Genomic DNA, 18,265 nt, shown 5'->3' with positions numbered 1-18,265 from the left:
GGCTCTCTCTGCCTTTATGGCTTCCCGCATTAGGGCTGCCCATCAATCCGGCTGCCTGACAGCCCCCGCGCCCCCACCCCCCGGGGGTGACACTGGCCCCCCCCCGCACCCCGGGGGGCCCCACAGCACCATGGGGTGCCCTGGTCCTCGACCACCTTGGGGTGACATTGTCCCCCACCCGCACCATGGGGTGACTTGGACTCCTCAGCACCCTGGGGTGTCACAGTGACCCCAGGATCGTGGGGTGCCCCAATGCTGCAGTATCCTGGGGTGACACTGTCTCCCCCCGCAACCTGGGCACCCCCCATCACCCTGGGAGGCCCCCAGAATCCTGGGGTGACCCTGTTCCCCCCTGCAACCTGGGACCCCGCCATCACCCTGGGGGTCCCCAAAACCCTGGGGTGATACTGTCCCCCTCTGCAACCTGGGGACCCCCCCATCACCGTGGGGGTCCCCAGAACCCTGGGGTGACCACGTCCCCCCCTGCAATCTGGGGACCCCCCCATCACCCTGAGGACCCCTCCATCACCCTGGGGGACCCCCAGAACCCTGGGGTAGCCATGTCCCCCCTGCAACCTGGGGACCCCCCATCACCCTGGGGACCCCCCATCACCCTGGGGGGCCCCCAAAACCCTGGGGGGGCCCCCAACCCTCTGGAGTGACACAACCTCCCCAGCACCCACTGCGCACACACGTGCACACGCGTGTACACATAGACACGTCCCCCCCCCAACCCCGTGCACCCCTACACACACACTCGTGCCCCCCCAATCGCGCCCGCAGCGCCCCTCGCCGCCGCCAGGGGGCGCTGTGCGCGGTCATGCCCCTCCCTCTAGACCACGCCCCCCTCGCTCTAGGCCACGCCCCCGCCGCCGCAGAGGGCGCGCAGCCCCCGGCCCCGCCACCTCCCGGCCCGCAGGCGGCGCTTTCTCAATGGTGCTTCCGGCTGGCGCTTCCGGGGGCGCATGCGCAGTCGCTGCCTCCGCGACCTGCCCGCCGCCGGTCCGGCAGGTGAGGGGGGGACACCCGGGGACACCCCCTTGGTGGGGACACGGGGAGCGGGGAGAGACCCCATCGGGGCGGGGGGGGACAGAGACACGGGAGGGGAGGCCCCCTCGGGGGTGACGGACGGGAGGCCCTTGGCGTGGCGGGGGGGGACAGCGAAGAGAGACCCCCACACACACTTTGTGTGGGGACAGAGGCGGGCGATCGCCCCTCAAGGAGCTGCTTTGGGTTCTGGTGTCAACCCCCTGAGATTTGGGGTGACACCCCCAAACACACACTGAATTTTGGGATGTCAACCTCCTCCCCCGGAGTTTTGGGGTGATCTCCTGACTTTTGAGGTGAACACCTCGAGATTTGGGGTGCCCCCCCCCCCCCGTTTTGGGGCGATATCCCCTCACGCTGCCTTCTGGGGTGACCTCCCTCCACTCTGGGGTCCCCCTCATTCTCTGTTCTCTCCAGTCCCCACGTCCCCTGCCAGGGCTGGGGGTCCCCAGGCTGTGACCCCCCCAAGAGCCGCCCCAGGGGACCAGGGGCCCCTTGAGCTCCTGTTGCCCCCCCGGCCATGTGAACCCCCCTGGGACCCCAAATTCCTGAGCCCTAAACTGCCACCATGGAGCTGTCACCTGCCCCACCTGACCTCCTGTGTGTCCCCAAGTCCCCCTGGGGCCACCCCGCAGCCGTGGCGCCGGATCCCCCGTCTCCTCACGGTGTCCGTCTGTCTGTCTCTTCCAGCCGTGTCCCGCCCGTGTGTCCCTCCCTCCGTGTCCCTCGGTCCCCTCGCCATGTACGCCTGCGCAAAGTTCGTCTCCGCTCCTGCGCTAGTGAGTAGCGACAAACCCCGTTGTCCTCGGGGTCCCCTCCGCGTGTCCCCCTTGGGGACAGCGGGGGGAGAGGTTTGGGGACACTTTTTGCAGGTCTAGAGCCACCCTGGGCCACGTGGAGCCCGGAGCTGCTGTGGTTAAAGTTCATTTAGCATCCCTTGATGGTTGCTAATTACAGGGCGCCCCGAGGCGCTGAGCAGGTTTGGGGAGTCCCAGAGGTGACAGCGGTGGCCTCAGGGGACGCCGGGTGGATTTTTGTGCCTTGCAGGTGAGGAGGAGCTCGCGGGTGCTGTGCCAGCCCCTCTCCGCCCCCGTGCTGAGCAGCCCCGAGGCGCGGCGGGAACAGGTAACGCACCCAGTTCAGACTGGGAGGCACTGGGAAGCAGGGGGGGTGCCCTGGGAGGGACATGGGGACACAACTGTGCCCCCCGCCTGCTCTGGGGCTCCCCGAGAGGCTGCAAGGAGCTCAGTTTGGGGAAACTGAGGCACTGGAGGGGGCTGGGGTGAGGTTATAGCCCCCAAACCCACCGCATTGTCACCCCCCAGGTGCAGGCGGGCGCCCCCCGGCCCATCCAGACCAGCGCGACCCACCGGGACATCGACACCGCCGCCAAGTTCATCGGCGCCGGCGCTGCCACCGTGGGGGTGGCCGGCTCTGGCGCTGGCATCGGCACCGTCTTCGGGAGCCTCATCATCGGCTATGCCAGGTCTGGGGGGGTGACGCACGGGGGGTGGCAATGGGGGGGTTGGGGACCGCTGTGTCCTGCTGACCGGCCTCTCGTGTCCCCGCAGGAACCCCTCGCTGAAGCAGCAGCTTTTCTCGTACGCCATCTTGGGCTTTGCCCTCTCCGAGGCCATGGGGCTGTTCTGCCTCATGGTGGCCTTCCTCATCCTCTTCGCCATGTGATGGAGCCGGTGACAGTGACAGTGACAGTGACAGAGCCGCTGCCCCTGCGCCCCGTCCCCTGCCCAGCCGAGAATCCCGGCTGAAGGGCACAGGAGAACCCCAACCCCGGCCCCGTGCAGGCGGGAGGGGAATAAAGACGGTTTGATAACGGGGTCTCGGCTCCTCGTGTCCTTGTGTCCTCGTTCGGTGTCACTTGTGTGCGGGTGACACTGGGGCACAGCGCAGCTGGGGACTGTGCTGCCCTGTGGTCACTGTCCCCTTGGGCTGAGCCCTGCTGCCACCCTGAGCCCTCAGCCGCGTCCCCACGGGGATGTCATTGATCCCTGGGGATGTCATTGATCCCTGGGGACACCCGGGAGCCTGTCACCTCCTTCTGTCCCTCCCCAGGGACATCATCCCCTTGGGGACACCTGGACTGGGGACCTGGCACCCGCAGGGCCGGGAGTTTGGGGTGTTCGTGCGTGTTGGGGTGCGGGTATCGGGGTGCCCTGGGCTCAGCGTGTGTCGCTCTGGGTTTGTCCCCCTGTCGGGGTGTCCCCGTGTCGCGCTGTCCCCGCAGCCTGGGGGCGTGGTCTCCTTAGCCCCCACCCCAGCAAGAGGCCCCGCCCCCCGACACCCCTGATTGGTCCCCGCGTCGTTAAGTCCCCTCGGGTCTCGCGAGAGTCTCGCGCGCAGGGAGGCGCGGGGCAGAGGCGGTGCGGGGGGGGCGGGGGGCGGGAACCCCAGCGCGAGAGGCACCAGCGCGAGGCCCCGGCGGCGGCGCGGCCCGGCCGTCCCTCAGGTAACCGGCAGCGCCCGGGCTCGGTTGTGCCGCCCCGGGCGGGGGAAGACGGCGAGAGAAGCGGCGGGACAGCCCCCCCCTCACCCCGGGGGGAGCCGCGGGGAGCCCCGGCCGACCCCTCCCCCCACACAACTCTCCCCGAGTTTTCGTGAAGGCAGCCGCTTTGCCACCCCCGCCCCCTCGCATGATTGACGGCTTCCTTCGGCTAATCGACGCGCGGCTAAGCTCGGAGTGGCGGGCTGCGCGGCCAATGGGGGCTCAGGGGGCGCCGCGATGGGGGAAGCTCCGCCCCGAGTGGGCGGGGCTGGTGGAGGCAGCGAGGGGCCCGGGCGGTGCCGGAGGGGGGAGCCCGGAGGCCGAGGGGGCCCCGGGGTGGGGAAACCCGGGGAGGTGGGGGGTTTGGGTCGAAGTTTGGGGAGACCAGCGGGGTACGGGGCGTCAAGAGTGTGGGGAGCCACGAGGTGTGGGGGGCACCCCTGGGGTGGGGGCCCTGGGGGGAATTTGAGGGATTGCAAATGGGGGGGATGTCTTGGGGGTTTGTAAACGTGGGGGGTTTTAAAGGGTTGGGGGGGTCTTGTGGTGGGATTGTGGGGGTGAACCGTGGAGAGGTATTGGGGAGTGTTGAGACACTGTGGCCAGGGGTAGTTTTGGCAGGGGCGGGGGGAGCTTTAGAACTGAGGGAACTTGGGGGGGTCTTTGGAGGTTGTAGATGTGGAGGAACGTTTGGTGTGCAGGTCCTGGGGGACCCTGAAGAGATATGGGGTGTCCTGGGGGACCCTAAAGAGATACAGGGTGTGCAAGTCTTGGGGGGGCCCTGAAGAGATATGGGGTGTCTTGGGGGGCCCTAAAGAGATACAGGGTGTGCAAGTCTTGGGGGACCAAAAGATGGATGGGGTGTCCTGGGGGACCCTAAAGAGATATGGGGTGTCCTGGGGGGACCCTGAAGAGAATGGGGTTGTCCTGGGGCATGGAAGATACATGGCCCTCAGGGGTTAAACAGGGGAACCCCTTGAATTTGGGTTCTGTCCCCCTCTGCATGAAGAGGGGCTCAGTGTGGGGGTTGTGCTTGTTTTGGGGCAGCTGGGGGGTTTGTCCAGGCCTGGGGGGGGGAGCTCCCAGTGGCAAACTGGTGTGGGAAAGGTGCGGAGAGGTTGTCGGTGCCTATGGGTAAAGGGTATAGGTTGGGGTGTGCGGGGTGTGGGGGGGTTTGGGACTCAGCCTTGTCCCAGGAGGATCAGTGGGTCGCACAGCACCGAGTAACAGACCAAATGCAAACAGCAGGAATTAGAGAACTAATAGTTTCTCCCCAAGTGTGAAACACCCGTTAATTCTCACTGGGGGGGGACTTTTGAGAGCTCAGGGGAGCGTTGAGGTTTCACCGTGCTCTCGCCTCTCGGCAGGACTTGCACACCCTGTATCTCTTTAGGGTCCCCCAGGACACCCCGTGTCTCTTCAGGGTCTCCCAAGGCTTGCACACCCTGTATCTCTTTAGGGTCCCCCCAAGACTTACACACCCCATATCTCTTCAGGGTCCCCCCAAGACTTACACACCCCGTATCTCTTCATGGTCCCCCAGGACACCCCATATCTCTTCAGGGTCTCCCAAGGCTTGCACACCCTGTATCTCTTTAGGGACCCCCAAGACTTGCACACCCTGTATCTCTTTAGGGCCCCCAAGACTTGCACACCCTGTATCTCTTTAGGGTCCCCCAGGACACCCCATATCTCTTCGGGGTCCCCCAGGACCTGCACACCAAACGTTCCTCCACATCTACAACCTCCAAAGACCCCCCCAAGTTCCCTCAGTTCTAAAGCTCCCCCCGCCCCTGCCAAAACTACCCCGGCCACAGTGTCTCAACACTCCGGCTTTGCCAGCACAACCCGGTCACGTCTCAGAGCTATTTTGTTTCTGCTGCCAGGAGGTTGGGCCGGAGCCCCTCAGCCTTGCTGAGGAAAAGAGAGCGGCTGCTTCAGGTGGGACATGAAACACGTGCGACAACAAAAACTCCTTGTTCTGCTCGGTTTTTCCGGTTTTGCTCTTTCTACCCCTTTCTTGCCGCCTCTTCTTCACCGAGTCCCATCGTTACCTTTCTGTATGAAGTTCTTTCCCTGCTCAGGTCCCTCTAAAGACATCAGTTTAACGCTTGGGAGTACAGCACAAAAGTCTCGTTAACACTTGGGTGGACTTGCCAATCTATTTTGCCTTATGACGGTGCTTGTTGGGCAGGGACTTTCTGCCGGGCACGGTCTGAAGGGCTTGTCTGCTTCTTTGCAAGCGGTTTTAAAATAGTTGTCACTAAAACTCAGTCATTTCTGGAGAGGAATTCAGCAGCAGCTCTCAACCACTGGCTTTGTTGGACGCTGGTTTTGGATGGGGGTTTTCTCAGCGGAGACTAAGAATAACCTCGCTGTGTGAACGCGGAGGGGAAGTTTGTGGGAGGTGGGTGAATTCAACAGCCACATTCCCCTTTGGAAAACGAGCTGGGTTCACCTCCCCGCTCCTCGTTTCCCTCCAGCGAGCGCTCGCATTCACCTCCTGTGACACGAGCGGCGTAATTAACATTGCCGGTTAATCACTCTGCGGGCTGCAGGCCGCTGGAGAGCTTGTTTGCTCTCAAGTGGTAAAAACATGGAGAGAAAAGCTGTGGGTTCCGTGGCACCCGCGAGGTTTGTAGGGATTCCTGCGGCCGGGCTGGGCTTTCCTTAGACCGGCGCTTTATTTCTGGTGCTATAAGTTGGTTGGGAGTTGAGGAGTGGGAGGCTTTTAGTATCAGATAGACCTGGATGCTTTGAGAACTTTACACAGCCGTGAATTTCCTTAATTACGTGCCAGCCCTTTGGTTATACGTGATTGTAGCATGCTACGCGCTTCCTCTCCCTTTTGGCACCTGCCCGTCAGCTAACTGTTAAAAATCATCATGTCCACCGTATTTACCGCTCAGTCATTTTAATCTTTCCTTGTAAATCAGTCCCTCCAGCTGCTTCACCGTATTTTCCTGAACGCTTTCCACTTTGCCGATATCCTCCTGATACCGAATAGCCGAGCGCCGTTTGCACCGGCGAGCGGGACGTTCCCTCCGTGTTCTCCGCTCGGATTCCAGGCGGGAAAACTTTGCCAAGGTGTTAAACCTTCCACTTGTATTTTGCCTTTCACTCTATCTTAACTTTCCCCAATTAGGTGTATTTCTAGTATTAATTTATACCTGTTTTTCTATCTCTCAAGGCTCCTTATTTTCCAACCTTCTCCAGAAGAACACCTGCAAGTGTTGTTATATATTTTTAAGCTGTTTGATAGCGCTGCTACTAATCTGAATTAACTTGTAAGCGGCGTACAATCCGTGTGGTTGTTGCTTAGATACACCGCGCGGGAAGGTGGCGAGAAGACAAGGATGTGGCTTAAAAATACATATATATTAAGCTTCTTATTAATGTCTTTATTCCTATTTATCTGTGCCCGACCGGAGGAGGCGCCGACTGCGGAGGACGCTCTCAGGATGGTGAAAGGGCCTTTGCGGCCATAGCTCGAGGCAGGAAAGATGGGGAAGTCGCAGAGAGGAAGCGCAAGAGGATGGTTGGGGAGGAAGGACCCGAATCCTCCTCCTGGCCCCGCCAAAGCGCCGGAGCTCTTGGCGCTTCAGAGGACACGGAGCTTTTCGGAGGGTTCGCAGCGGGGCCGCGTCCTCGTTGGGATCCGGTCGGCGCCTCTTTGCGGTGGAAGCGTTTTGAGACGGGTTTTAGTAAAGCCGGCTTTTCGCAGCGTTGTTGGCGCCGGTCGCTGCTTGGCGTCGGTTTTGGGCTCGTGTTCTGCTGCGGCACGTGCGATGCTTTTCTTTGGCGTTCCGTTTGGTTTTATTTATCCTTCTGACTTTCTCGGGGCCTTTTTTGCATTTCTAGCGCCAAGAATTGAGGCCGCATTTCCCAAACCGTTCTTCCCCATGTCATTTAGCACCCAAATATGATGCATTTTAAGGCAAAATGCCTTTATTTTTAAATAATCAACCTTCAGGACTGGGGACCTGTTTCTTCCTTTAACCTCATTATTTATTACCCCTGTAACTTCACTATTTATTGTTATGTTATCCTCTGCATCAGGATTTCCCAGTTTCCAGCCATTGGAGGTGCTGGATCTGCTGGGGTTCCTCTGTAAGCTCATATTTGCTCACTCGGGTTTGTTGTCCCTATTAGAGCTGCTATTTACAGTGTGTTTTGCTCCAATTAGTCTTGGCTCGTGGGATTTTGGCTTTGTTGCTCCTCTGAAGTTCAATTTCATAATAATCCAAGAGGTTTCTTGCCTGTTTTGTCTCAGCGCAGCCGCCTTTACATCACACGCTTTAAAACACCAAAATTCAGCGTTTGCTTTTCGAACCGGGATCAATTCAGCGCCGTAACCGCCGTGCGGTTCCACCGAGCCCAAACGGGATTGAACCGCGGGGGGGTTCTTTAGCGGAGCGGGATTTTTGGCTCTGAGCTCTTTGCGCCTTCGGCTGGGCTGGGTTTTCCTCCCTCCCCGTCTCGTTGTTGCCGCCGTCCCGCGTGGGGCCGAGCGCCCAGCGGAGCTCCCGGCGACACCGGCCGCTTCGTGAAGTCGTGGTGAGGAAGAAGCCGCGGTTGTTGGCTGGCGGGGGTTGGAACGGTTGTTGGCTGGCGGGGGTTGGAACGGTTGTTGGCTGGCGGGGGTTGGAACGGTTGTTGGCTGGCGGGGGTTGGAACGGGGCTGGAACGCCACTCGCCGTCCCGCCCTGGGGCCGCGGTGCCAGCCCTTGCAAGCCGCTTCATGAATAAACAGCCTTTGCTCCGCGCGCTCTTTGTGAGCCACGGCAGCCTAAGCACCTCAAAGAAAAGCCGCATGAAGTTTTCCTCCCTTTGTCCCCCCCCCAAAAAAAGCTATTTGTGCTCCTTTAGTAGGAAATACAGGTTGTGGCTGGAGTTCAATAGGGTGTAAAGCCGCAAGGTTCACCCCATTGGGGACGCGCTGCGTTTCTTGCACATCTTGCCTTTCTTACAGATTATTTTGCTCGTGGAGATTATTTTCAGCCCTGGCTGGCAGAGGCCTCATTCTGGATACCATTGTCACCATTTAAAACAATAACAGTAATCATAATAACCATAGCGAGCTGCCCTGTGCCCTTTAACCGTTTCCAAAGCGAGCGAACCAGACGCGGAGCAGAACTCTTCGGTTCCGCTGCCAAAACCCATCGCTGGTGCTGAGGCTGCTGAGGCGAAGGGGACAGATCTTCAGATCACGACGCAGGTGATGTTCGCAATTAGTGAGCATAACGAGCATAAAATAGACGTGTTTCTAGCGGTACAGTTGGTCGCGTCTGCGGCTGAAGATGCTGGAAACGCTCCGAGGTTTGGGAAACAAAGGTGAAGTCGGTTGCGTGTGGGCAGGGGAAGCTTTGCCAATTCATCCTGCAGCCGAATACGAAGGTTCTTTCTGCCTCGTGCTGAGCGGGATCTGAAGGTAAACCTGGCAGCCGGCCACGGCTTCGCTGCTCTGGTGGTAGGAACATTCCTCTTTCATTTGAGTATTGGTAAAATAGAGGCGGAGAAGGAGCAGAGGGAGCTGAGATCCGCAGGCAAATTGTCACCAGGGGTCTCCTGGAATGAACCGTTGGGTCCCAAAAACGTGCAAGTGGAATTGAGGAAGTTCATCTACAGCCTTCATGGGATTAGGAGTCTTGTTATGGTCCCGTGTTGGCAACGTTTTCAATAAGCAAGTCTGTATTTCTTTGCGGGAGGTGGTGAGGAGTTTCCTGAGGGATGCTCGCTCTTCTGCCAGTGCGTCTTTATCACCTTTGTACCCCGTATTCCTTTCTTTTCCTTTCGATGTTCACCAAGCTCTCTATTTTGAATGCACGCAGAGCGCCCGTTTGTATGAGCCACGTTTAGGATGCCGTATCCTCACCTGTGTAAGATTTTGAATTATAGAAATTATTATATATAGAAAATCATCGCTTTGTTCACCGCTAAAGCGCAATCATCCCGACGGCAGCACACGGTTCCACTTCAGCAACCCCGCTAACGTACCGGCTTTCTAGCCATTGCTCCTATTTGGGATATTTCTTGCTCCCCTCTGATTTTAGGGCTCACGTATCAGATAACGAGCCCATAAAATGCGTGCGCCTTTGAATGCTGGATAAATAAAACTGCCCACGTGCGATGTGAATAATCACAGGTGAGACGAGATACCTTTCCTTGATGCCCGCAGGTACACGCGGGAGCCTCGTGCCGTTCTGTCCCGACCCACCGGTGCCGTTTGGGTGGTTTTAATTCACCGACAAAGAGTTTTATCCATAGGTAGTCGCTTGCATAAGAGACTCTTCTGTTCTTAACCTGCACAGCCTTGACTTTGATCTTCCTTTAAAACTATTCACGCACCGTTGTGGGGAAAATATGTTCAAGCTTGACTTGGGCTCTTATGTCCCATTTCCAGCAGCTTTTTCTTTTTCATTGAAACAAGGGCTCTTAAGCGGCTGAATAATTTCAGGAAATGAGACTCCGGTTTCCAGCTCACTTAGGCATTTCCTAGGTAAAAATAATGCATTTTCTAAGGCTCGTCATGCCTTTCTTCTAATTGTCCCCGCTCAGCAAGCAACAGTGGGTCTCGAAGGCTTTTCCTGCCTCTCTTAAGCGTGAGTTATTTCTCTGTGCTGTAGTAGATCTCTCGCAATCCGCTGTCCCTGCTGGGAGGACGTTTCCAGCTGAAGATGGATCGTCGCTACTGAAGCAGCGCCGGGCGACCCGGGATCCCGAGGCTGCGTCTGTGCGTTGGGGGTTTCGCTTTCAGAGCCGCAAATCCCACCCCGCTGCAAGCGCCGCCAGGAACGGTTCCTACCCGGCGACCTTCCCTGGAGCGGCTTTTTCCTCCAGGCTTCTCTTGGTTGTGGGGTGAAGGGGGAAGAAACTCTTGCTTGAGGTTGTGGGGATGGTTTGTGCCACGTGGCTTTGGCTGGAGTTGGGTATGGGCGGGTTGTCACCTTGTCACCGTGGCCTTAGGTTGTCACCGTGCTCCTGGTGGCGGGTGTATCTGCGTCTCGCTAAAACCACGGGGTCCAGCCTGATTTTGGGGGTGGTGGGAGCAACGTGGACGCTCATCCGACCCCGGTGCAAATGCGTGGGGATTTCCAGGTGGTTCCTCCCATTGAGGAGGAGGTTTAGGAACAACTAGGTGATAAACTGAGCCTGGGGCCTTGCTGCTTGTTGTATTTGATGCGAGCTGGCAAGGCGCCCCCACCAAAGACTTGATTAAGGGCTGCCAGGGAGTTCTGCTCCGTTGGGCTCTTGCAGTTTGGTCTCTCCCTTGCGTCTTGGTGTAAATATCTTGGGGACATCCCACTGAGTCCATCTTGCCTCCAGAAATGGGGAGAAGCAGCACAGCTTTGGCTCATGAGTAATGGGACGGTGACTTAGGGACGGTCTCTCTCCATCTTCTTGCCTGGGGAAGCTGCTGACTTGCTGCTTTACGTTGGATTTCACCTCGTCTTCATCAAAGGCTTCGAAACCCTTTGGGCAGATGCCTTTTCGCATTAGAAATCTGACACTTGGCACCTCACTAGAGAAACCTCGCCCGCGTCGGAGGCCGTTTTGCCAAGTTACGGCTGCTTCGGCGATGTTTGGCAGGATTAAAGCAGGTATTTGAAGAGCAGCAGCTTCTTCTCCCTCAGGAATCCGACAGCGAAAGGAGCAGCAGGAGGACACGTGCGGTCAGCGCGACTGAACCCGAGGAGCGTCCGTCGGCTCGACGTCGGAGAGCAGAACCTCCTGAAGACCCTCCCACACCCCTCGAGCTTCTGGCGGTCGGTCTCGTTTGCTTTTCTCACCCTGATGCTCCCCATAGATGTTTAAAAACCCCACGCTCTCCGTCCTTAGCGCTGCCCGTGGTGTGTGAGATGACACGAGACTTTCCCCAACACCTTCCTCCGAAATGGGAGCCCGGGCCAGATCAGATCTGGAGGGCGGCCAGCGCCAGGAGCCGCTCGGACAACGGGGCTTCTCTAATGGTTTTTGTCCTGCGCGTGGAGAGGCAGCGTTCACAAGTGACACTTTTTGTTACGGTAACGGTGAACTCGTCACTGTTTGCAAGAGGGTAATAAACAGCTCCGTTGTGTAGGTGGGAGGACCATGCTGGGAGAAGCCCCCGGAGCTCTCGGTTGTTGCTCTAAGCTTTTCTGCTTCGGGCCCTGTGTTATTCCCTTTGCCGACAATGCCCATCGCTCGGACCCTTGTTCGCGCCCGTGGCTTCACGGGAGGCTTGACCCTTTCCTCTCTTAAATTTGCTCCCCTTTGAGATGCTTTTGAAGTCATTTTAGGGCCAATTGTCACGTCTGGTAGCAAAAATCCTTCTGACGGCAGCGACCGCAGCTGGTGAAGCTCCAGGGCTGTTTTAAGCCAGGACGCTGAACATTTTTGGTGCTATTGAGGCGGGTGTTATGGTATTTGGGGATGTTCTTGCGGATGGGGATCCATCCAGAGCTGTGCTGAGCACCCAGAAAGACACAATCAGCCAGTGAGTGGTTGGACTTTGCTCCTACCCTGTGCTGCAGGTTGACTCCGAACCGCTTGTTCAGTGCTGTGTATGTCGGACGTTTCCTTCAGGAAACGTTTATACTCCAGTTTATACAGTCGCGTTTGCTTTATCAAGCTTATAAAGCGTGAGGACGTTCTGCCTCTAAAGCAGGTTTTACAGCGTCAGCTTTTGGCCCTTCTTTCCCAGCCAATTTCAAGCTCTCTTGTAGCTTTTTGGTTGCAAAGCAAACGTTCTCACTCCTTCCCCCGCAGCCCAAAAAGAAGTTTAAAGGCAAAACCCGGGACTAACGGCAGCCTGGGTGTTTGCAGCAAGCTCGGTCACCTCTCCCTGTCAAACTTCCAGCCTTTCGCAACACCTCAAACAGAGACCCGGGCACCCAAAGGTGCGGAGCGAGGGTTGTTCCCAAGCCCCTAATTTAGTTTGAGAGTCCGCAGTCGTTCCCCAGTGGAAATTAAGTGCCAAACGGACTTTAAAAACCACCTAGAAGCAGGTTGGGCACCTCACCCTCTGTCTGTAGAGCTGACCCTGCGCCAAGGAGCCGAGATGTTAAAATAACCTCATTTCTTGGTTTTCTCTTCTTTTTAAGGAAGAACTCGGCCTATTTCGTTAGTTACCCTGCTTTAGGATGGCTTATGGTGCTGTGAGTCACCACCGCGGTGTTTCACATCATTAGCGTGGGAATGCGCACGCTAAAGCCCGGCCTAGCGGTCTAGGCAGGACTGGGGTCCCCTCCACATGTTTTCTGGGCTGATCACAACCCGCTGAGCGCCCCGAATACTCGTTTGGATGGGCAGGAAGAAGCGGAGAGCTGTTAATGAGCGCACTTAGCAGCATAATAAAGAGCCTTTCCTGGAACGGTCTCAAAGCAGCACGTTTCCTTCCTTGCATTTTAGTGGGAAATCTCGTACTATTTTGGAGAGCTTGGGCCGGTGCCTTTTACTTCCTTCTCTTTTAGCGAGTAGAAACGCCTTGCTCTGGCGTTCTCTCCCCAAAAAGCTGTTTGTTTTCTGATTGCGACAAATTCCAGTTCCAGCTCCCAGCGGCAATCACGGTTCCGTCTGCGCTCCGTCCTGTATATTCCACAGCCCACATTCCGTGCCCCATCTATAATAATCTCATTTATTGTGGGTTTTATCTCTTCCCCCCCCCCGCTGCAGCGTGTACGGCCTGTCCTTGGGGCTCGCTCTGGCGTCTTGAGCGCCGTTTGCGTGTGAATGGGCTTGTTTGTAGCGCGGCTCCGGTTGTTAACGCTCTTGGCATCGCTCCCAGGTCTCCACCGCGTTACCCAAATTGATCTGGGATGGCCTCGCGACTCATTAGTCTCCGAGAATTAATCCCACGTAGCTCCGGCTCGTCACAAGCGAACTCTTAGCGCTGGTTGTAGCTTTTGCGCTCTGGCGCGGTGATTGATCACGAACAGAACGAGTCGTGTCTGCCGGAGCCGTCGCGGCGCCCGCGATAACCCCAGGTGACAAAGGCTTCTGTGGGAAGGCTTCTTTCTCCTATTCTTCTAAATATGATTAGGATAAGAACACCATTCCTGCTGCAGTCCCGCCTTTCTCCTGCCGCCAGCTAAATGCTGTGATTTTCCTCCCAATCCAGGCCCTCCCTGCATCCTCCACCCTTCTTAAACTCTTTGTTTAATAGCCTGGGCAAACATTTTCTGCATCGGTTGCCCCTTTGGGCTTGTTCTGGTGTCCACGAGGGGTTTTAGACCTGACTCTGAAGGGTGGGTTTTATTTCGGAGAGTGAACCGGTTCCAATCTCAGTCCTGCAGTGGCACAGCGGTGACACCGAACCACCAGGTCCCCTCTTTGCTTGCAGGTGACATTGTCCATCTCCACTGAGCCCCCTCATCCTCACGCCCCTGGAAGAGCCTTTTTCTGGGTGCTGCGGTCACCACAACATCGGCACCCATCCTGCTTTTCCTCGCCGCATCTCCTTCCATCATCACCGCAAGCTTGGCGGACTTCTTAAACCTGACGCTGACATTCCCTAAATTACCCCTTTTTGTAACACAGTCACTTGTTCTTTTGGAGGCTGCAAATCGGAGGGGTAAGAGGGTGCCGGGGGGCTTGAAGCCTTTTGCTAGAACCTGAAAAATAACCATAGATAAACTCATGCGCAGGCAGAATACGGAGTGAAGGTGGCTCGATGGTACCTGCAGGCACCACTTTATCTGCTGGAAACAGCCCTTTGGTTTCCACGCCGCACCTTTTGCTGCCAGGCTGAACTTGCAGCCGCTTCCCCAGGCGCCTCCTTTCTCTCGATGCCCCTATTTCGAGCAATTTTCCTCTTTCGAACTCATTTTGCAGCTCGTTCTTCACTCGGGTCTTCCTGGGCGAGTAAATCTTAGCGGAGCGAGACTCCTGTCAGTGGAGCGTGCGGTTTGCTTTGCTTTCCTCTTCTGCTTCAAGCCTATTTTTAGGAGGCTGCTCTGCAGCTCTTTTGGTTTTGTTTCATAGTCGCTGCAGCCTCCAGCTTTAATTTTGTGGTCGTATTAATGCAAAGTTTACCCTGATGATTTATAGGAATAAACCATAAGCGTGCTTGTTCTGGTAAACTCGGGGCGCGTTCGTGCTGCGGCGAACGGGCAGCGGAACAATTTTTGCGGGTTCGTTGGGATGCGAAGCATCCGAGCTCGTCGTGCGAGGCGCGGATGGAAGAGCCTTGGGCAGCAGCATTCCAGCAATAACAACAGTCACATGTGAGCACAACAATAGAACCTTATTTTTAGAGCATTTTTCGTCGCAACTCTATCCCCCAACATTAATGACCTGGGAGTTCCTTCCATCTCAACGCTGAGATTTAAGGAAGAAGCGTATTATTATTTGTTTGAATGGAAACTTGAGTTGCTCGTGAAAACAAAGCGCTTCTCCAGTTGGTGGGAGCCCCAGCGACGTCCCCGGAGGGGATGAGCGACCCGTTGCTCCTGGTTCTTGGGAACCAGAAGAGTCTTGACTTGGATGTACAAATCTCAGCCTTAAGCTGCTCCTAACCTCAGGGATTCGGCTGGAACGGGTCCGGAAAAGCTCGACGAAGAACAGAAACCGCAGGCTGCTCATCCCTTGGTTTATTTACCCCAGGATGGGGGGATTTGTAGTGATCTGTGCTTGGGAAAGCGAGGCGGTGGGTGGCGATACTCGAGTCAATTGAGTCTATGGCATCCAACTAACGCCGCCCATCAAAACCGCGGCTACTCGGAGTCTCTAAAGCTAAACCAGAGGATTTTAAAGGCTACAGAGCATCGCGGATGGAAGGACCGGTCAATTCCAAACGTGCTTTTGCGAACGGGCGTCCTGCTTCTCGCGAAACCGCTTCCAAATGGAAGTTTTCAAGCGGTTCCATGAGGTGCCAACGCGTCCTGGGGGAAATCCCTTTCGGGAAGGCTGGGCTTTGATTGCTGCTGTTGACCGTGTAATCTGTCTAATTCCTTTTAAGGGAGTTAAAATATTACCCCGAGGTGTCTGTCTAGACTAGGAGAACAGGCCTAGTTTGGTCTTAATGGCTTAGTTAACACGCTCTGGGACCACTTCAGTTTATGGACTGAGATACCGGAGGGGAAGCAGCATATGGGCTGACTTTAATAGCTGCAGGGAGAATTTAAACTTGGAAATAAGTGGAAATGTTGGTTATTGAGGTGAGCAAAACCAGCTTAGCCCAAGATCAGTGTCCCAGTCGAGTTCTTCATCAAAACCAGAGGGTCTGGTGGGCAAATCCATTCATTTGAGGCTTCACCTTTCAGCGGAGACCTTCAGCCTCTTCCCTTCCAGCTCTTGCAAGGACCCAGAGCCTGTTTAAGTGGGTAAAATACATATTTTAATTCTAAAGATAACATCATCCTATCTGTGAACCTGGGCATCGCTTTAACCTCTCTACAGCTTCATAACGAGGTGGTGGTTCGTTGCCTGGATTAGGGGTCCTCGCGGCTGCCTTGGATTGCCAGGAGTTACAAACAGGTTAGTTTAAAATTAGTTCTAGATATACATGATTTAAGGTAATAGGAATATGTTCTGAAACATGAAGACCTCCTTCTGTTCGGTTTGAACTTTGAGAGGACAAAATGGGTCCAAAGTGGTAAATAGTTACAGAACCCCAGAGTGTCGGGGGTTGGAGGGACCTGGAAAGCTCACCCAGTGCAATCCCCCCATGGAGCAGGAACACCCAGATGAGGTTACACAGGAACCAGGCGGGTTGGAATGTCTGCAGAGAAGGAGACTCCACAACCCCCTGGGCAGCCTGGGCCAGGCTCTGCCACCCTCACCAGGAACAAGTTTCTGCTCAGATTTAAGTGGAACCTCCTGTGTTCCAGTTTGCACCCATTGCCCCTTGTCCTGTCACTGGTTGTCACCAGAAGAGCCTGGCTCCATCCTCCTGACACTCCCCCTTTCCATCTTGATCCCCAGGAATGAGTCCCCCCTCAGTCTCCTCTTGTCCAGCTCCAGAGCCCCAGCTCCCTCAGCCTTTCCTCACACGGGAGATGCTCCACTCCCTCCAGCATCTTGGTGGCTGCGCTGGACTCTCTGCAGCAGTTCCCTGTCCTGCTGGAACTGAGGGGCCACAGCTGGACACAAGATTCCAGGTGTGGTCTCCCCAGGGCAGAGCAGAGGGGCAGGAGAACCTCTCTGACCTACTGACCCCCCTCTTCTAACCCACCCCAGGTCCCATTGGCTTCCTGGCCACAAGGGCCAGTGCTGGCTCAGCCCACAGCACCAGGGATTCCAGCTGTTCTCCCATCCAAGTACTGACCGGGCCCGACCCTGCTTAGCTTCCTAGATCAGATGAGATGGGGCATTCTCAGGGTGCTATGGCTGTGTATATTATATATTTATACATACATATGTTTGCCAAGTATATCCTGATAGTATCCAAACTAAAACCTGTTTACAGGGGCAGAGCAGAGGGGCAGGAGAACCTCTCTGACCTACTGACCACCCCCTTCTAACCCCCCCCAGGTCCCATTGGCTTCCTGGCCACAAGGGCCAGTGCTGGCTCATGGTCACCCTGCTGTCCCCAGGACCCCCAGCTCCCTTTTCACTGCTCCAACAGCTCATTCCCAACTTACATTGGAACCTGGGGTTGTTCCTACCCAGATGCAAGACACGCACCCTGTAGGTTGTTTGCATGAGTTAATAAGCTAAGAGAGGGAGAAAACAAACCGCATCCAGACTTGGGGAGCACAGGCTGTTTTGGTTGGAAATACCTTTTGCGTTTTGCAGCTGCTCGTCAAGGCTGCGCCGGTAGAACTTTGAAGCACACGCTTCAGTGATCCGTCTGCGGTTCTTTGCTTTCCAACCTGCTAAAAATCATCAGAACGGTGAAATACTGTCCCGCGGCTGCAGGGAGAGGAATGGGAATGTGCTCCCGGTATCCAATCATCTGCTTATTCCGCCTGTTCTTAAGAACAGAATTTATTGAAGCAATTTATCCTGCCTAAATGCGATATAAATCTGAGCACGTGGATGTACACACCAGTCATACTCCGCAGCGAACAAGCACCTAAATCTTTCTTTAAAGAATGAGCGAATCCTCCTGACGCTTTGCAAGATGAAGCGAACTGAGGGTTTTTGCAGCGTGTTGGTCCCAATCTTTTGATTACCTTTGGATGGAGCTGCTTGTTCGCCTGTTGGAGCCGCTGGCGGGCGGCCCGCAGTGCCATTGGCTTTGGGTTTGTTGTCCAGCTCCCCGTTTCAGTTCGTGTTCTCAAAGCCCTGGGAGTGACAGCTGATCCATTTCTTTAATTTCTCAAATAGCTTTTGTATGCGTCGGGAGCATAAAGATGAGGTGGCGAGACCCCGACGTTCCTCCCGTTGGCTGCGACAGCGGTAAGGACGGATCTCTGACCCCCGTTAATTAAAACAGCATCAGGCTGGGTGCCCTGGGCGCTCTCCCTCCCTCGTTATCACGCTGCGTGTTTAACGATAAGATCTGTTTGTCCATGGAATCAACACATCCCCAACCTCAGCCCACACAACCCAGTGATTTGAACCATCTTCAAACAGACTGTTCTGAACTTTGGGGACTTCGCTGCCATCTCAGAGCTGATTCCTCACCGCGCTGGCAGTTTTTTGTGGTTAGTTGCAGAACAAACTAAAACGTGATGCCTCGCTTCGTTTGCCACCTCCACGTGCTCATTCCTGGGGCTCTTAATATTTAGTAAGACACCAAAGCGCCGTTTAAACGCAAACCCCTGAACCCCCAGGAGCGCAAACCTGTGGCCT

General features: G+C 56.1%; 2 protein-coding genes and 1 pseudogene across 10 annotated transcripts in view; 2 read left to right on the top strand and 1 right to left on the bottom strand.

Moving 5' to 3' along the window:
- Window positions 1–878: 878 nt before the first annotated feature.
- On the top strand, window positions 879–2,886 carry ATP5MC2 (ATP synthase membrane subunit c locus 2). 4 transcript variants are annotated; one of them, XM_065043526.1, is made up of 5 exons: window positions 879–1,011; window positions 1,738–1,826; window positions 2,095–2,172; window positions 2,379–2,533; window positions 2,619–2,886. In XM_065043526.1, the coding sequence occupies exons 1-5, from the start codon at window positions 966–968 to the stop codon at window positions 2,731–2,733; spliced, it is 483 nt and encodes a 160-aa protein (XP_064899598.1). In that variant the 5' UTR covers window positions 879–965; the 3' UTR covers window positions 2,734–2,886. The 4 variants fall into 4 exon arrangements, with proteins under 4 accessions (XP_064899598.1, XP_064899597.1, XP_064899600.1 ...); XM_065043525.1 differs by having other exon boundaries at window positions 883–1,011; window positions 2,373–2,533; XM_065043528.1 differs by lacking the exon at window positions 1,738–1,826 and having other exon boundaries at window positions 919–1,011.
- Window positions 2,887–3,385: 499 nt separating this feature from the next.
- Window positions 3,386–18,265, top strand: part of LOC102089088 (cyclic AMP-dependent transcription factor ATF-7) — a 56,230-nt gene continuing 41,350 nt past the window's right edge. For 2 of the 6 annotated variants that reach the window (XM_065043516.1, XM_065043513.1), the window contains exons 1-2: window positions 3,423–3,514; window positions 5,434–5,488. The gene's annotated coding sequence lies outside the window, so the exon portion shown is untranslated. Of the gene's footprint in view, window positions 3,515–5,433; window positions 5,489–11,289; window positions 11,314–18,265 lie in introns of those variants that run through there. The other 4 variants (XM_065043514.1, XM_065043515.1, XM_065043520.1 and 1 more) reach the window with 4 other exon arrangements.
- LOC135576712 (5S ribosomal RNA) lies at window positions 16,746–16,863 on the bottom strand (annotated as a pseudogene).

This window comes from Columba livia, chromosome 29 (genome assembly GCF_036013475.1).
Source record: "Columba livia isolate bColLiv1 breed racing homer chromosome 29, bColLiv1.pat.W.v2, whole genome shotgun sequence".
Lineage (NCBI taxonomy): Eukaryota > Metazoa > Chordata > Aves > Columbiformes > Columbidae > Columba > Columba livia.
This window is presented reverse-complemented; position numbering and strand designations above follow the sequence as displayed.